This window comes from Trichomycterus rosablanca, chromosome 20, assembly GCF_030014385.1.
Source record: "Trichomycterus rosablanca isolate fTriRos1 chromosome 20, fTriRos1.hap1, whole genome shotgun sequence".
Classification (NCBI taxonomy): domain Eukaryota; kingdom Metazoa; phylum Chordata; class Actinopteri; order Siluriformes; family Trichomycteridae; genus Trichomycterus; species Trichomycterus rosablanca.
This window is the reverse complement of record NC_086007.1, coordinates 25,797,225-25,814,023: the sequence shown is the minus strand read 5'-3', so window position 1 is coordinate 25,814,023 and position 16,799 is coordinate 25,797,225. Positions and strand designations below refer to the sequence as shown.

Below are 16,799 nucleotides of genomic sequence, written 5' to 3'. Positions count from 1 at the left end.
TTTGCGTCACACAGATGACGTGGTAATGAAACGCTCGATCGGCTTTCTAACGAGTTCGTGTTTTACTTCACAACCGGGAAAAGTTTGGAGGTTTTTAATAATAAGCACATTTACAAAATAACGGATTCTATTCCTAATGGGACACACGCTTATAAATGTAATAGCATCTGGAAGAACAGAAGCTAAGGTAAGCAGCAGTTATGGATTTTTTGCCGTGTTTGGGATTTTGACCGCTGTGCCGTAATTTGCAATGAAAACAGAACGTCAGTTTAAGCTTTTAACTGGAACCTAGGAAAGTAAAAGCACGAAGTAAAACGGCAAAATACACTGGCTAATCTGTTGTTGTGTTTTATCTGAATTTACAGATTATTCATTTGTTTCTGCGCTACATTTCCAATATATGTTTTGTATAGATTATATTGACTCATGACTTGACTCGGACTCTAGCCTAAAGACTCATGACTCAACTCGGACTCGTATTTTGTGACTTGTGAACATCTCTGCATTGAAACCTGTTCACCATCTCGGGGTTAAAGACTGCAAGTCGAGACTGCAGTGCCAACAATGCTGCTCCTACTTGATGTGATGGTAAACCTGGCGTGTTTGCACGAAAATGTCCAGAACTTACAACGAACTTCATCACAGACTGGACTGAACAATGAAGAACTCCAATTATTTGCTAGTTACAGCTTTCAGTTCAATTTAATTTAGTGTTTGTATGATTTGTGTAAATCCTGTTTATTTAAATTATCCTCCAGGCCACCCAAGAAGGATGGAGGTCCCTGCTGAGTCTGGTTCCTCTCAAGGTTTCTTCCTGTATTTTTGAGGGAGTTTTTTCTTGCCACTGTCGCCCTCGGCTTGCTCAACAGGGGTTTTTGGTCTGTTGGTCCTGGATTCTGTAATGTTGCTTTGAGACGATGTACATTGTAAAAAGTGCTATATAAATACATTTGACTTGACTTGATTTGATAGGGTTGGCTACGCCTGGGGAGGGTTGGCCAAAGGGAACCCGGACCCACCGTGACCCTGAACAGGATACATTAGTGGTAAAACAAAAATGAAAATATGATTATTGTTGTCGTTTTTCTGTAGATGGTTCATCTGATATGAGTTTGGCTCGGAGAACTCTGGGATGTTTGTGCACAGAATTGATGTACGACTTCCTCTGGGTCCACTGCTTGTTGTGGAATGTTTCACAGTGCATCCTAAATATACTTGAATCCTCTTATTTTGCTTTTTTGAGTGTTCTACAGGCATCAGATTGATTTTTTTTTATATATTTACAAAATAAATTGGTTAAAATAATGGAAACATTAAAAGCTCTTTGTATTTCTTTGTATTTTGGCTGTGAAATGAAGATTTAAAAGAATCAACAAACCACAGACAACTGCAACTGAGGGTTAGGGGCCTTGCTCACGGGCCCAACAGTGTCAAGCTGGCAGATGTGAGGCTTAAACCAGCAACCTTCTGATTACTAGTCCTGTACTTTAACTGCTGACACTCACAAAATGTCCCAACTTTTCTGGAAAATGGGTTTGTAATAGTAATATAATCATCAGTCATTTATTCATCGTCTGTTTTACCATCGCTTTGCCCTGGTCAGGGTCGCAGTGGGTCCAATTCTTTGAACCCAGACCCTTCCTGCTCTGAGTCAACTTCTTTATTTAGATAGCGCTTTTTACAATATACATTGTCTCAAAGCTGACAGCCGCCCTTATTATTGTGATTGTTTTTAATATTAATGTAATGTGATGATGTTATTGATGTTGTGAAGTGATGATGTTACAGCAAGAAAATCCTGGGTTCGATCCCCAGGTGGAGCGGTCCGGGTCCTTTCTGTGTGGAGTTTGCATGTTCTCCCCGTGTCTGTGTGGGTTTCCTCCAGGAGCTCCGGTTTCCTCTCACAGTCCAAAGACGTGCAAATGAGCTCTACATCTCAATGTACAGTACAATTGAGACTGTATACACTGCAAGCAACTGAGGGTTAGGGGCCTTGCTCAGGGGGCCCAACAGTGGCAAGCTGGCAGATGTGAGGCTTGAACCAGCAACCTTCTGCAACCTAATTACCTGTTCTGTCATGAGTGTAACCAAAGTGTGTAAAGCATGATGTTAAAATCCTAATAAATATTTTTCTTTTTATTGATGTGTCCGTCCACTCTCTAGGAGTCTGTTTTGTGATTGGTTGATCCAGCCTCTACTCCTGCAGTAGCTCCACCTCCTGCACTAGATCTTCAGTCGGACCTGTGAGAGCTTCAGTCTCGTGCTGGGCTTAAGTTAGTGTGTGTCTGAAGGTGCATGAAGAAGATCATCATCATTAACAGTAATATTTAAGTGCATCCTGGTTCTATTATTACTATTTAACTCAGTCTGGACTTCTGCTGGACTATTTACACACTCCGGGTAAAGTTGGATGCGCGCGCGCGGCACGATGGCTGGGATCTCGCGCTCCGGCGCGCTGCTGCTCGCGGCGTGGATGCTGCTGAGCGGAGCGGCCGGACTGGCGCGCGCCTTCGGTGCGGGCGCGGAGGAGGAGGAGTCGGAGTCCGCGTGCGAGCCCATCCGCATGTCCATGTGCCGCGACCTGGGCTACAACGTCACGCGCATGCCCAACCTGGTCGGGAACGTGCTGCAGGCGGACGCGGAGCTGCAGCTCTCCACCTTCAACCCGCTCATCCAGTACGGCTGTTCCAGTCAGCTGCGGGTACGAGCGCAGTGCGTGTGTGTGCGCGCGCGCGTGTGTGTGTGTGTGCGCGCTACAGATTTCCACTTTCCATTCATAACGGCGTGTGTGTGTGTGTGTGTGATAACTTTAGGTCTTGCACTGCTTACAGTACCCTGATGTTCCTACAGTGTGTGTGTGTGTGTGTGTGTAAGGGTCTTGCACTTACAGGGTGTGTGTGTGTGTGTGTGTGTGTGATAACTTTAGGTCTTGCACTGCTTACATTACCCTGATGTTCCTACAGTGTGTGTGTGTGTGTGTGTGTGTGTGTGTGTGTGTGTGTAAGGGTCTTGCACTTACAGTGTGTGTGTGTGTGTGTGTGATAACTTTAGGTCTTGCACTGCTTACATTACCCTGATGTTCCTACAGTGTGTGTGTGTGTGTGTGTGTGTGTGTGTAAGGGTCTTGCACTTACAGGGTGTGTGTGTGTGTGTGTGTGTGTGATAACTTTAGGTCTTGCACTGCTTACATTACCCTGATGTTCCTACAGTGTGTGTGTGTGTGTGTGTGTGTGTGTGTGTAAGGGTCTTGCACTTACAGGGTGTGTGTGTGTGTGTGTGTGTGTGTGTGATAACTTTAGGTCTTGCACTGCTTACATTACCCTGATGTTCCTACAGTATGTATGTGTGTGTGTGTGTGTGTGTGTGTGTGTAAGGGTCTGGCACTTACAGGGTGTGTGTGTGTGTGTGTGTGTGTGATAACTTTAGGTCTTGCACTGCTTACATTACCCTGATGTTCCTACAGTGTGTGTGTGTGTGTGTGTGTGTAAGGGTCTTGCACTTACAGTGTGTGTGTGTGTGTGTGTGATAACTTTAGGTCTTGCAGTGATTATAGTACCCTGATTTTCCTACAGTGTGTATGTGTGTGTGTGTGTGTGTGTGTGATAACTTTAGGTCTTGCACTGCTTACAGTACCCTGATGTTCCTACAGTGTGTGTGTGTGTGTGTGTGTGTGTGTAAGGGTCTTGCACTTACAGTGTGTGTGTGTGTGTGTGTGTGTGTGTGTGTGTGTGTGATAACTTTAGGTCTTGCACCACTTACAGTACCCTGATTTTCTTACAGTGTGTGTGTGTGTGTGTGTGATAACTTTAGGTCTTGCACCACTTACAGTACCCTGATTTTCTTACAGTGTGTGTGTGTGTGTGTGATAACTTTAGGTCTTGCAGTGCTTACATTACCCTGATTTTCTTACAGTGTGTGTGTGTGTGTGTGTGATAACTTTAGGTCTTGCACCACTTACAGTACCCTGATTTTCTTACAGTGTGTGTGTGTGTGTGTGATAACTTTAGGTCTTGCAGTGCTTACATTACCCTGATTTTCTTACAGTGTGTGTGTGTGTGTGTGTGTGATAACTTTAGGTCTTGCAGTGATTATAGTACCCTGATTTTCCTACAGTGTGTGTGTGTGTGTGATAACTTTAGGTCTTGCACCACTTACAGTACCCTGATTTTCTTACAGTGTGTGTGTGTGTGTGTGTGTGTGTGTAAGGGTCTTGCACTTACAGTGTGTGTGTGTGTGTGTGTGTGATAACTTTAGGTCTTGCACCACTTACAGTACCCTGATTTTCTTACAGTGTGTGTGTGTGTGTGTGTGTGTGTGATAACTTTAGGTCTTGCAGTGATTACAGTACCCTGATTTTCTTACAGGGTGTGTGTGTGTGTGTGCAGTGTTGCGTTTCACTCTGTCGTGCGAGAGGTAGCCCGTGTTTATGTTTAGCCAGGCATGGTGAGTGTGTGTGTGTGTGTGTGTGTGTGTGCGTGGGAGTGTGTCGAGGCAAAAGCGTCTACATCATCACATACTATAGTATCAGGGAACATGATCAGGACCAGTTCGACCCACCGATCAGGACTAAGATCAGGGATAAGTAGTGTGAGGTTGGAAAATTCTGTAATCTGTTATAGAAGTAGATCATCATTAGATCTGCTGATCTGAGATCATCTGGACAGAACTGCTCTGTAGAGGAGATGAGGAACAATGACAGAGGAGATAATGAGAGTTAAAATGTTAAAATGCACCAAAGTCTTTTTGTGTGTCTGTAGGGTTCGGATTTTTAAAAACTGGGCACTGGGCAGAAACTAATCAGCAGAAGTGTGTGTGAGAAAAAACGCTCGTGAACAAGCAGTAGTGTGTGGAAAAAGTGTGTGAGAGAAGCCATGTGAGAAAGAAAACGTCTGTGTGAGAGAGAAAGTGTGTCAGAGAGAAAACTGTGTAAAAGTAAAGTGTGTCTGAGTCTGTGTGTGAGGGAAAGTGTGTGAGCGCATTAGTCTGTGTGTGTGTGTGTAAGTGAGAGAGAGAGAGACAAAGTGTGTGTGTGTAAGTGAGAGAGAGACAAAGTGTGTGTGTGTGTGTGTGTGTGTGTAAGAGAAAGTGTGTGTGTGATTTACATTTTCTGCATTTAGCTGACGCTTTTATCCAAAGCGACTAACAGTACTGTGACAGTATACAGTCTATGCAATTGAGGGATAAGGGCCTTGCTCAAGGGCCCAAACAGCAGTAATCTGGCAGTGGTGCGGCTTGAACCAGCAACCTTCTGCAACCTAAGTACCTTAACCGCTAGGCTACAACTGCCCCATGTCAGAGAGAACATATCTAAAATGGGATTTACTCAAAGGTTTTTAATCATCATCTTAATATTGTTATTGTTATTTTATTTCCTTGGCGCGGTGGATTAAAACAAACCACTTAAGTTGGGGAAAATAAGGGCAAAGCACAAGCAAAAAAGCCTGATTTAGGGGAAAAGAGGGGAAGGGAGGTCAGGGACGGGTCACAGGTGACTTTGTTATGACCCAGCTAACAAGCTAATGTTTTGTCCAGACTGGCTGTGTTATGGAAATAATAAAGTTAGAAACACACGGTGTGTTATCGGTACAACAGATGAATGTTGCTTAGTTGTGGTCACAGTCAGGATTAGGAATCACACACACACACTCTCGTGTACACACCGTGTCTCTGTATAAATGGAGCGGCATGGTGACTCGGTGTGTAGCACTGTCGCCTCACAGCAAGAAGGTCCTGGTTTCGATCCCCAAGTGGGGTGGTCCGGGTGCTCCGGTTTCCTCCCACAGTCCAAAGACATGCATATGAGGTGAACTGGAGATACTAAATCGTCGAACTGATGAATCTAACTACCGTTTCTGTCATGAATGTAACCAAAGTGTAAAATCCAAACAAACATTGATTTATTAGAATTTTGATGTTACATACTGTATATACGCTTAGATTTCTGACGCATGGTACAAACACTGATCAGTCAAATGATAGCTACCCCCCAAAACGTGCATGCCAGTGTCTATTACTTCATAACATTGGTGCATGTGATGCTCAGAGAAATATTAGATGTTAGGCAGATGATAGTTGGCAAAGAGTCATTGATGCCAGAGAACATGACGGCTGGTACAGACCAACAGAAAAGCACTTCATTTTAGCCCTTAATTTCCTTCGGGATTAATAAAGTATCGACACCAATCTGGCATAACATTATGACCACCTTCTTAATATTGTGTTGGCCCATACACAACCAACTGTGATCATACACAACCAACTATCTGACACCTTTCTATCAGAACCAGCATTAATTAAAAACTAGCTCGTCTGTTGGATCGGACCACACGTGCATCAGTGAGCCTTGGCCGCCCATGACCCTGTCGCCGGTTTACCACTGTTCCTTCCTTGGACCGCTTTTGATAGATACTGACCACTGCAGACCGGGAAACACCCCACAAGAGCTGCAGTTTTGGAGATGCTCTGACCCGGTCGTCTAGCCATCACAATTTGGCCCTCGTCAAACTCGCTCAAATCCTCACGCTCGCCAATTTTTCCTGCTTCTAACATCAACTTTGAGGATCAAATGTTCACTCGCTGAGTAATATATCCCCCCACTAACAGGTGCCGTGATGAAGAGATAATCAGTGTTATTCACTTCACCTGCCAGTGCTCATAATGTTATGCCTGGTCGGTGTATATCTGTCTGTCTGTCTGTCTACCTACATATTTATAATCTATCTAATCTCAGTGATGATGTGAATGTGTGTCCTGTTTTTTGAAAACCAAAAGAGAAAGGTCTGTATTAGGATTATGCATTGTAGGTTTAAGTAACACTATTTTCTCTGTCTCTCTCTCTCTCAGTTCTTCCTGTGCGCCGTCTACGCCCCCATGTGTACGGAGAAGGTCCCGGAGCTGATCGGCCCGTGCGGCAGCATGTGTCTGTCCGTGCAGAGGAAGTGTCTACCTGTGCTGCAGGACTTCGGCTTCTCCTGGCCCGACCTCCTCAACTGCAGCCTGTTCCCTCCCAACAACGACCACAACCACATGTGCATGGAAGGGCCACCCGAGGAGGAGGAGGACGCGGATACCCGGGTGCCGTCCGTGCGCACGTCGCGGCCGCGGTACGGCCAGGAGACCGAGTGCCTGCCGCTCGAGCACGGTGACGACCACGCCGACCTGGACCGCTACATCTGGTCCAAGCGTAGCGGCGCGTGTGTCCTGCAGTGCGGCTACGACTCTGGGCTGTACAGCCGCGCCGCCAAGACGTTCGCGGACGCCTGGATGGCTTTGTGGGCGGGGCTTTGCTTCGTGTCCACCTCCTTCACGGTGCTGACTTTTCTTTTGGACTCGGGGCGGTTTTCCTACCCGGAGCGTCCCATCGCATTTTTGAGCGTGTGCTATAACGCATACAGCGCCGCGTTCTTGGTGCTGTTGGCTGCCGGGCGTGAGCGCGTGTCTTGTGACATCGAGGAAGCGGCCGTCCCCGTCCTGACTCGGGACGGCTTGAAGAACTCCGGGTGCGCGGTGGTCTTCCTGTTGGCCTACTTCTTCGGCATGGCAAGCTCTGTCTGGTGGGTGGTGCTCACTCTGACCTGGTTTCTTGCCGCCGGGTTGAAGTGGGGTCACGAGGCTATCGAGATGCACAGCACCTACTTTCACGTGGCCGCCTGGGCCATTCCTGCGATCAAGACCATCGTGGTGCTCGTTATGCGCCTGGTGGATGCGGACGACCTCACCGGTCTGTGCTACGTCGGAAACCAGAACCTGGAAGCGCTCACGGGTTTCGTAGTGGCGCCGCTGTTCACGTACCTAGCCGTCGGGACGTTGTTCATCGCCGCCGGACTTGTTTCCTTATTCAAAATCAGGTCGAACTTGCAGAAGGACGGGACCAAGACGGACAAGCTGGAGCGTCTCATGGTGAAGATCGGCGTCTTCTCGGTGCTCTACACCGTCCCGGCGTCGTGTGTCGTGGCCTGTTATTTCTACCGCGTCTCCAACTGGTCGGACTTCCAGCGTGCACCGCACGACTCGTACGCCGCTGCGGAGATGTTACGGATCTTTATGTCCCTCCTGGTGGGCGTCACCTGCGGCATGTGGGTGTGGTCCGCCAAGACGCTGCACACCTGGAAACGCCGCGTGCTCCGCCTGTTACGCCCACAGAGCTCGGCCCGAAGGAACCACACGACCAAAAACGGAAAGGGAAACGAGACTGTGGTATGAGAGACGTGAGGCTGAATAAGATCGACGACACAACAGCTCCTCTCGGTGGCGACTTGTTGTCAGTGCATTTCCGGACTCTCGAAGCAGCGTTGTTTGTTTCCTGTGGACAAGTTGATCGTTTTTACACTGGACGAAAAAAAAAAACGCAAAGGAAATGCAGGAACTGGACGTTGTGTTGCAACAGGAAGTTATGTATTCTCTCTGGACAATGAGCTGAAGTGCCTTCCATTTTAGATCTCTTGCTCTCTTTATACTGTGGTAATACTGCCTGCCACAAAGACACCTGGGAAATGTAGTTCTTACACTTCTCAACAAACAGCACAGCACCACTTACCTCACATTAAGACTTAAATATCTCGAGCTTTGTGTCCTCTGGATTAGGATTCAGCATTGAATCATGATCAAGGGAAGTTGTAGCTTAGTGGTTAAGGTACTGGCCCAGTAATCAGAAAGTTGCCGGTTGCCACTGTTGGTCCCTTAACCTTCAATTGCTTAGATTGTATACTGGCACAACTGTAAGTCGCTTTGGATAAATGTAAATGTAAATCATCACTATGAAGCTTGCTAATCTGTGGAACATAACGGGTGTTCAGGAATGGATAAACACTTCTACTATCATCAGTCGACTTTGGACAGAACCCAAACCACACATTATGGTTGCTACGTAGAATATAAACACCATCACACATGCCTGGCCATATTTAACATACCATGTGCACCACTACAAACACTTGACCATACTGGCTGTGGATGTGTTTGAACACTATGCTGCATTATAGCTCTTTCCTACCTGCTAGTGTACATCATTTGGATGCTAGTCCTCATGAGTGCTTTAGATATTACTTAGAATTCTGCCTCGTTTGGCTTTAAGGACCCATTTTGGTTTAGCAGTCTACAGTTTGGTTTAACAGGGGTTCTTAATCTCAGTCCAGAAGGGCCCCTGCCCTGTATAGTTTCAGGTTTCAGAAGCATATTATTTAACCCATGAGGTGTATTAGGTTTGCAGGAAGCAGGACAAAATGTGAACCTGTGAAGTGCAGTGGACCTTCAGGACTATAGGCTTGAATTCTAGAAGGCTTTTAGTCTAGCATTTACTCTAGAAACCTGCCTTGTTTAGCGCTCTAGAGCTAGGGTCTAGTGTTCCTAAAAACTTATACCCCGCTTCATACCCCCCTGTAGAGCGCTCACGACGCTTGGGTGGGTCGTGAGCCAAAAAATGGGTTCAGAGCCGAAATCTAGGGTCGCTGGGGGTGCTGGAGCTTATCCCAGCTTTTCAATGGGTGCAAGGCACACAGTAACACCCTGGACGGGGTGGCAGTCCATCTCAGGGCAGACACACACACACCCATAGGGTAATTCAGTGTCTTCAATTAACCTGACTGCACGTCTTTGGACTGTGGGAGGAAACCGGAGCTCCCGGGGGAGACACGGGGAGAACATGCAAACGCCACACAGAAGGGATCGAACCCAGGCCATTCTTGCTGTGAGGCGACAACAATAATTGAATAAACTAATTTTAACCGGCACGAAAATAAATTGTCCACGTACGCCCCCATGTGGAGGTTTACGTTACATCTTGGGTTCCAACCAGTGTTTCGTTTTGATTCATTGTTTGTGTTGATGGAAAATCATGGACTAAATGTGGGTGGGTTGGAAAAAAAGGTTTGATTACCCTGCTGTAGAGGATTATCTAGTGTAGTATTATAACACTGTCTGGATTTATATTGTTTGCCTGTGTTAGCATGTTTAGTTCATTTTATCAGCCCCACTTACCATATAGAAGCACATTGTAGTTCTACAATTACTGACTGTAGTCCATCTGTTTCTCTGCATACTTTTTTAACCTGCTTTCACCCTGTTCTTCAATGGTCAGGACCCCCACAGGACCACCACAGAGCAGGTATTATTTAGGTGGTGGATCATTCTCAGCACTGCAGTGACACTGACATGGTGGTGGTGTGTTAGTGTGTGTTGTGCTGGTATGAGTGGATCAGACACGGCAGTGCTGCTGGAGTTTTTAAACACCTCACTGTCACTGCTGGACTGAGAATAGTCCACCAACCAAAAATATCCAGCCAACAGCGCCCCATGTGCAGCGTCCTGTGACTACTGATGAAGGTCTAGAAGATGACCGACTCAAACAGCAGCAATAGATGAGCGATCGTCTCTGACTTTACATCTACAAGGTGGATCAACCAGGTAGGAGTGTCTAATAGAGTGGACAGTGAGTGGACACGGTATTTAAAAACTCCAGCAGCGCTGCTGTCTGATCCACTCATACCAACACAACACACACTAACACACCACCACCATGTCAGTGTCACTGCAGTGCTGAGAATGATCCACCACCTAAATAATACCTGCTCTGTGGTGGTCCTGTGGGGGTCCTGACCATTGAAGAACAGGGTGAAAGTAGGTTAAAAAAGTATATGGAGAAACAGATGGACTACAGTCAGTAATTGTAGAACTACAAAGTGCTTCTATATGGTAAGTGGAGCTGATAAAATGGACAGTGAGTGTAGAAACAAGGAGGTGGTTTTAATGTTATGGCTGATCGGTGTATATGATATATAAATGCTGCAAACCTAAACCCTTGCATTGTTTAGCATTCTAGAACTTTAACCCGCCTGGTTTTAGCATTGCAGATGTTTAGAACCTGTCTGGTTTGGTATCGTAGATCCCAGCGATCAGATTTAGTGTTCTCAATCTTAAAAATGTGCTGGTTCAGTGTCCAGAAACACGACTGTGAATTGTTCTACTCTAGAGCTACAGATTCTGGTCTTAAGTAGATTGAAGCAGAATTTTTAAAGTTGGTTGAACATCGTGCAAGACAATCGAACATGTGTGTGTATTAAAGTGACACATACACACACACACACACACACACACACACACACCTTTCCTGAATGCCATGAAGTACTTCTGGATTAATGTGCCTGTAAAGACTGTTTTTTGTAGCTTCTATTTGTGTTGTGATGTAAAATAATGAAATGCTAATTTATCTTTGTAAAAATGTAAACAGAATATAAAGAACGTGACCGTTATTTAAGGACGCTTTTGTATTAAATGAAGATAAAAATTAAACTTTAAATTTTCCAAAAAGACGTGTGTATAAGTACGTCTGAACACAGGTGATGAAGAATCTTAAACATTTTATTGCACTTTATAAATACACAACATTATAAATATGCATTACAAGTATGACATTGGCCACAAAAGCAATTGATGAATATTAATCGAATGGTCCAGAGAAAACAAGATTACATAAATAAAAGGAATTAACAGCCGGACCACAGGGTCATTTTTAAGTATGTGGAGAAGACGGGTGTTTCAGCCACACCCACTCCCAACAGGTTTAAAAATAATGAAATAAAAATGATATCAAATAAACGATCTTCTTTCAAATTCATGAACTCAGGTGGTCAGTACAGAGCCCTGACCTCAACCCCATTACTCACATTTGGAACAAAGTGAAATGTCATTTTCCAGCCACGCTTTCTCATCCAGCATAAGTGCCTGAGCTAAAAAATGAAGGTTATTAAAGCAGCAAATGAGGCGTGGGGGGGCAAGTACTGTCCCCTCATGCTTATGACCTTATCGTCAGGTGTCCACATACTTTTGACCATACAGCATACAGAGCAGTTCACAGGAATGCTAATAAACATGATAAACTCATTTAAGGCATGACATTGTTCAGTAAAACGGCCAAGCTAACAAAGGAACATACTAGAGTCGCGAGGCTGTGATGTGATGGCGCTTAGCATGTTCGCCAGGTTTTTAAAGTATCTACATAAACAAAACAAACCATTAAGTCCAATGAAGTCTTTCTGGATTTCTGCATTTAAATTGTACCAGAGCAAACATATCTAACAATATCTAAAGCTCTTGAGTGTTTATAAGACCACAATCATTTTAACATTAAAGATGTTTGCCACAACCTTGAACCTGACAAGAGTTGGCTGTCTGTTGGCACCAGGACTAATACCATCCTCACAATGAAACCTGGTGATGGCAGCATCACACTGTGGGCAAGAACTGAGGGACAAATCCTTACAGAAAATCACCTCTAGAATGCACTCAAACTCAAAACTGAGGTGACAGTTCACCTTTCAACATGACAACGACTCGAAGCACATAACCAAAACAACACTAAATGACCCAGCCAAACCCCACTGAACTGTGAGAGAGCTGAAGACAGCACTTCACAGGCGCTCACCATCCAGTCTGACGAAGCCTGAAAGGATCAGACATGAAGAATGGGATAAACTGCCTAAATCTAGGCGTGCAAAGCTAGCAGATGCATATCAAGGAAGACTTCCAGCAGTAATTGCCGACAAAGGAGCTTCTACAAAGTACTAGTAGAATAATGAATCTGAATATTTTGTAAATATGTCAAGATTAATAGTTGACAATTGTGATCATAACCATTAAAAATCACATCCACAACACAGTAAACGCGCAAACAGTCTAGGGATCTGAATACTTTCTGAATTCACTGTGTATATATAAATATATAGCACCCAGCCCAACTGTAAACGCTGATTTAAGAACTATTTACTGATTCTGAGAACTGAGACGGTCAATATAAATAAGAGGACTTTATTTAAGGTTCTGAAATACTGCTTGTTTTTTATTATAAATGCATTTTTATTGGTTCACATTATCCAGAGGAAACAGGTCAGCATCACTGTGTTGTTGTTGGGTGTTTCTCAGGTCAGGTCGACCCGACTCTCAGAATAAAAACAGAGGAATTGCTACAGTGACAATAGCACAATGTGTTCAATCAATTTACGTCTGGTTAGCTCAATCTTAGGAATTTAGGCAACGTTTTACCCAGGTAAACGTGAGCATAATACACAGAGACAGAATTTAGGCTATTAATAAAACAAGGCTGGCTTTCTATCTATCAAACTCTGCACTATCATAATAAATAGTAAGTACACATAAGTTACAATTCTATTAGTGGTACTATAATTAGATAAACTATTTAGTTCAGTAGTATATAATCCCGGCACGGTGGCTCGGTGGGTAGCACTCGCGTCACAGCAAGAAGGTCCTGAGCTTAATCCCCAGACGGGCCGATCCGGGTCCTTTCTGTGTGGAGTTTGCATGTTCTCCCCGTGTCTCCGTGGGTTTCCTCCGGGAGCTCCGGTTTCCTCCCACAGTCCAAAAACGTGCAGTCAGGTTAATTGGAGACACTGAATTGCCCTATAGGTGAATGGGTGTGTGTATGTGTGTGTGTGTCTGCCCTGCGACGGACTGGCGCCCCGTCCAGGGTGTTACTGTGTGCCTTGTGCCCATTGAAAACCTGGGATAGGCTCCAGGACCAACGCGACCCTGATTAGATAAGCGGTTAATAAAGTGTGTGAGTGTATAATCCTGGTTTTCTGTCTTGTAACCTTAACTAACAATTGCTCGGTAATTAAGACCCTTAAGATTAATTTGTTTCATTTGGAAGTTTCAGTTTCACATTTAAAAATGACACAATAAATATCATTAAACGACACAAACCTTGTTTTTCTTTGGCTCATTGAAATGGTGTATAATAGTACCAAGCCAGTTTTAACCCTAAAACATACACAGCTCATGATTTACATTTAAAACGTAAAAAATATTAATCTTTAAACTGTGTCTTAATTCTGAATAGTTTACCAACTATAATGGCTTAATGTTTAAAAAATAAATCATGGCAGTAGAATCGCTCACTAATGTGCAAAGTTGTGCAAGGCGATGCTATGAACTGTACAGGAATGTAAGGAAGACGAATGCTGAAGTAAACAAGTTGACAGAGATAAATACTAAACGTATCCAGAGTACAACTACAGTAAAACTGGAGGAGAAACAGATCAAGTAAGTATTAATAATCTAGGGTTCTGAATAAATGCTAAACTGATCGAAATAAACGTTTTGCTATTTTTGTTTCTGAAGTGGCTAAAAATCAGAATACAAACTGAATTTTACTGTCGTTTGATCTAAAACCTGAATGGCCAGCTAATCTTATTCAAGTTCTGACACAAAACTTGAGCACCAACCTGATTATTCTGAATTTCCCTGAATTCTAGGCAACGTTTCTTCTTCGTCTCTGAATAAAGTCGAGTGAAGTCGAGTCCTGGGCTATTATTATTATTTTAAAATGTTATCCTGAAAGCTGAAGGCTAAGCTAGCTAAACTAATTTAGCCATGTTTAAAAACTTTAGGAAAAACCTTCCCTAAATTTGACAGCATTCAATATGAAATATAAATTAAAGGTATAAAAAAAACCTTTTTGGTAAAAAAAAAAAAAAACACCCACAAAATGTAACACAAACTTAAGAACATCCCCTGATGTTAGCCTGAACAAGCAGCTTCTTCCAGCATATTAAACACACCGGACATGTGACAGGTCGTCTGCTCCGTAATCCGTCAGTCCATCACACGCACACGCACCGTCATTCAGCTCGCTTTCGTACAAGTGTGAGAGTCTTTCATATAAGACTGTAGTTGGAGAACATACTAACACACTCTCACTTTAAAGGCTTAGACCCCATTCGATGTTCTGCTGAGAGACAGACAGAGAGATGGTATAAGAGCGTGTATGAGCAGGAATTACTAATGTGTGTGTATTTACATATCAGGTCAAAAGTTTACATACACTTCTAGTGAACATGTACGCCTGTAACTGTTCTTTCTCTTTGACTGAATGAGTGAAACAACTTAAGCTCCTAAAACAGATATTACCATTCACAGGCTTCCACATTCGAGCGAGCTTTACGTTGTCGTGGTCTTAAAGGCCATTCTTTCAAATCAGCACCTTGAAGCTTGAGGTTTGTTGCTGATCACATGGATAAGGAGTAAGTGTTATGAAGGACAGTTATGTGGTCAGATTATACAAAGATTAAGTTACTTGGCCACAATAACCAGAAGTATGTTTGGAGAAGAAAAAGTGACGCGGTATACCCAACAATCCTGTACCTACTCTCAAGAATAGTAGAGCCGCTCAGGTGGTGCAGCGGGATATTCTGCTAGCACACCAGCACCGAGATTCTGAACGCCTCTGTTCAAAACTCAGCTTTGCCACCGGTCGGCTGGGCGCCATCTAATGTCTGTACATCGCTAATGTCTGTACATCGGAGACTGTTGTCAGCAACACAGGAGTACCACAGGGGACTGTACTTTCCCCTTTCCTTTTCACAATCTACACATCAGACTTTAACTACAACTCGGAAACCTGCCATATGCAGAAGTTCTCGGATGATACTGTTATTGTTGGGTGTGTTAGAGATGGACAGGAAGAGGAATACATTAACCTGGTAAGAGACTTTGTTGGATGGTGCGATGTGAATCATCTACAACTCAATGCATCAAAGACAAAGGAGATGGTAGTGGACTTTCGCAGGTCAGATTGGCCTACGCAACCAGTATCCATCGACGGGAATGCTGTGGAAGTTGTCAGGAGCTACAGATACCTAGGGGTGCAACTGGATGACAAACTGGACTGGTCAGTGAATACTGACACTCTATACAAAAAGGGACAGAGCCGGCTCTATTTTCTTAGAAGGTTAAGGTCCTTTAATGTATGCAACAAACTCCTGAATATGTTCTACCAATCTGTTGTAGCCAGTGTTCTTTTTTATGCGGTGCTGTGCTGGGGTGGCAGCATTAAAAAGAAAGACGAAGCAAGACTGGACAAACTGATTAGACGAGCTGGTGCAGTGGTAGGCATTGAACTGGTAACAGTGGCAGAAAAGAGGACACTGTGTAAACTCTATTCTATCATGGACAATGTCAGTCACCCACTGTATACAGTGATTATTAAACAGAGGAGCATGCTCAGTGACAGGCTGCTGTCTCAGAGCTGCTCCACGGACAGGCTTAGAAAGTCATTCGTACCCAGAGCCATTAGGCTCTACAACTCCACCAGGTAGGGACGGCTGACTGTAGCTAAAGACTGAGGGTTTCTAGTGTAGCCATGTGTGTACGTACTCGTATGCACTTGTATGCACTTGTGTGCATGTGCAGGTGTATATATATATACGTATGTATATATGTGTGTAGGTATTTGCATATGTGTACATGAGTATATATGTGTATGTATTTGCATGTGTGAATATGTATGTATATGGGTGTATATGTGTATGTATATATTTGGCTATATTGGCCTCATTGTGCAATATTGTCACGTCACTTTACTATTTAATAATTTAATAATTTAATTACTATTCAATTTTTACACTAGCAATATACCTCATGCATCATTACAGTTACCAGTTATTCATTTTATGTTAATCACAGGGAAGACTCTGTTCTATTTTTACTTTTCTGTTTGCTTTTGTTTTGTTTTGTACTGTTAATTATTTGTTGTTTTATGCTACTGGGGCTTTAATTTCCTTCGGGATCAATAAAGTATCTATCTATCTATCTATCTATCTATCTATCTATCTATCTATCTATCTATCTATCTATCTATCTATCTATCTATCTATCTATCTATCTATCTAGCGGGCATAGCTGGCATTGCCTGCATAACTTGGCTACCGTGTCTGCTAGGGAGGGACTATGTGGGTGGGGTCTTCAAACGCTGCCCAAGGACCCTGACTGGCAGATAGAGGCGCCTGTGC

The 16,799-nt window shown here is 43.9% G+C and overlaps 1 protein-coding gene across 1 annotated transcript; it reads left to right on the top strand.

Annotated features, from left to right (window-relative positions):
- Nucleotides 1-2,410: 2,410 nt before the first annotated feature.
- On the top strand, nt 2,411-8,998 carry fzd4 (frizzled class receptor 4). Its single transcript, XM_063017163.1, has 2 exons — nt 2,411-2,701; nt 6,844-8,998. Exons 1-2 carry the CDS (start codon nt 2,411-2,413, stop codon nt 8,200-8,202), a joined length of 1,650 nt encoding a protein of 549 aa, XP_062873233.1. The 3' UTR covers nt 8,203-8,998.
- The last annotated feature ends 7,801 nt before the right edge of the window (nt 8,999-16,799 follow it).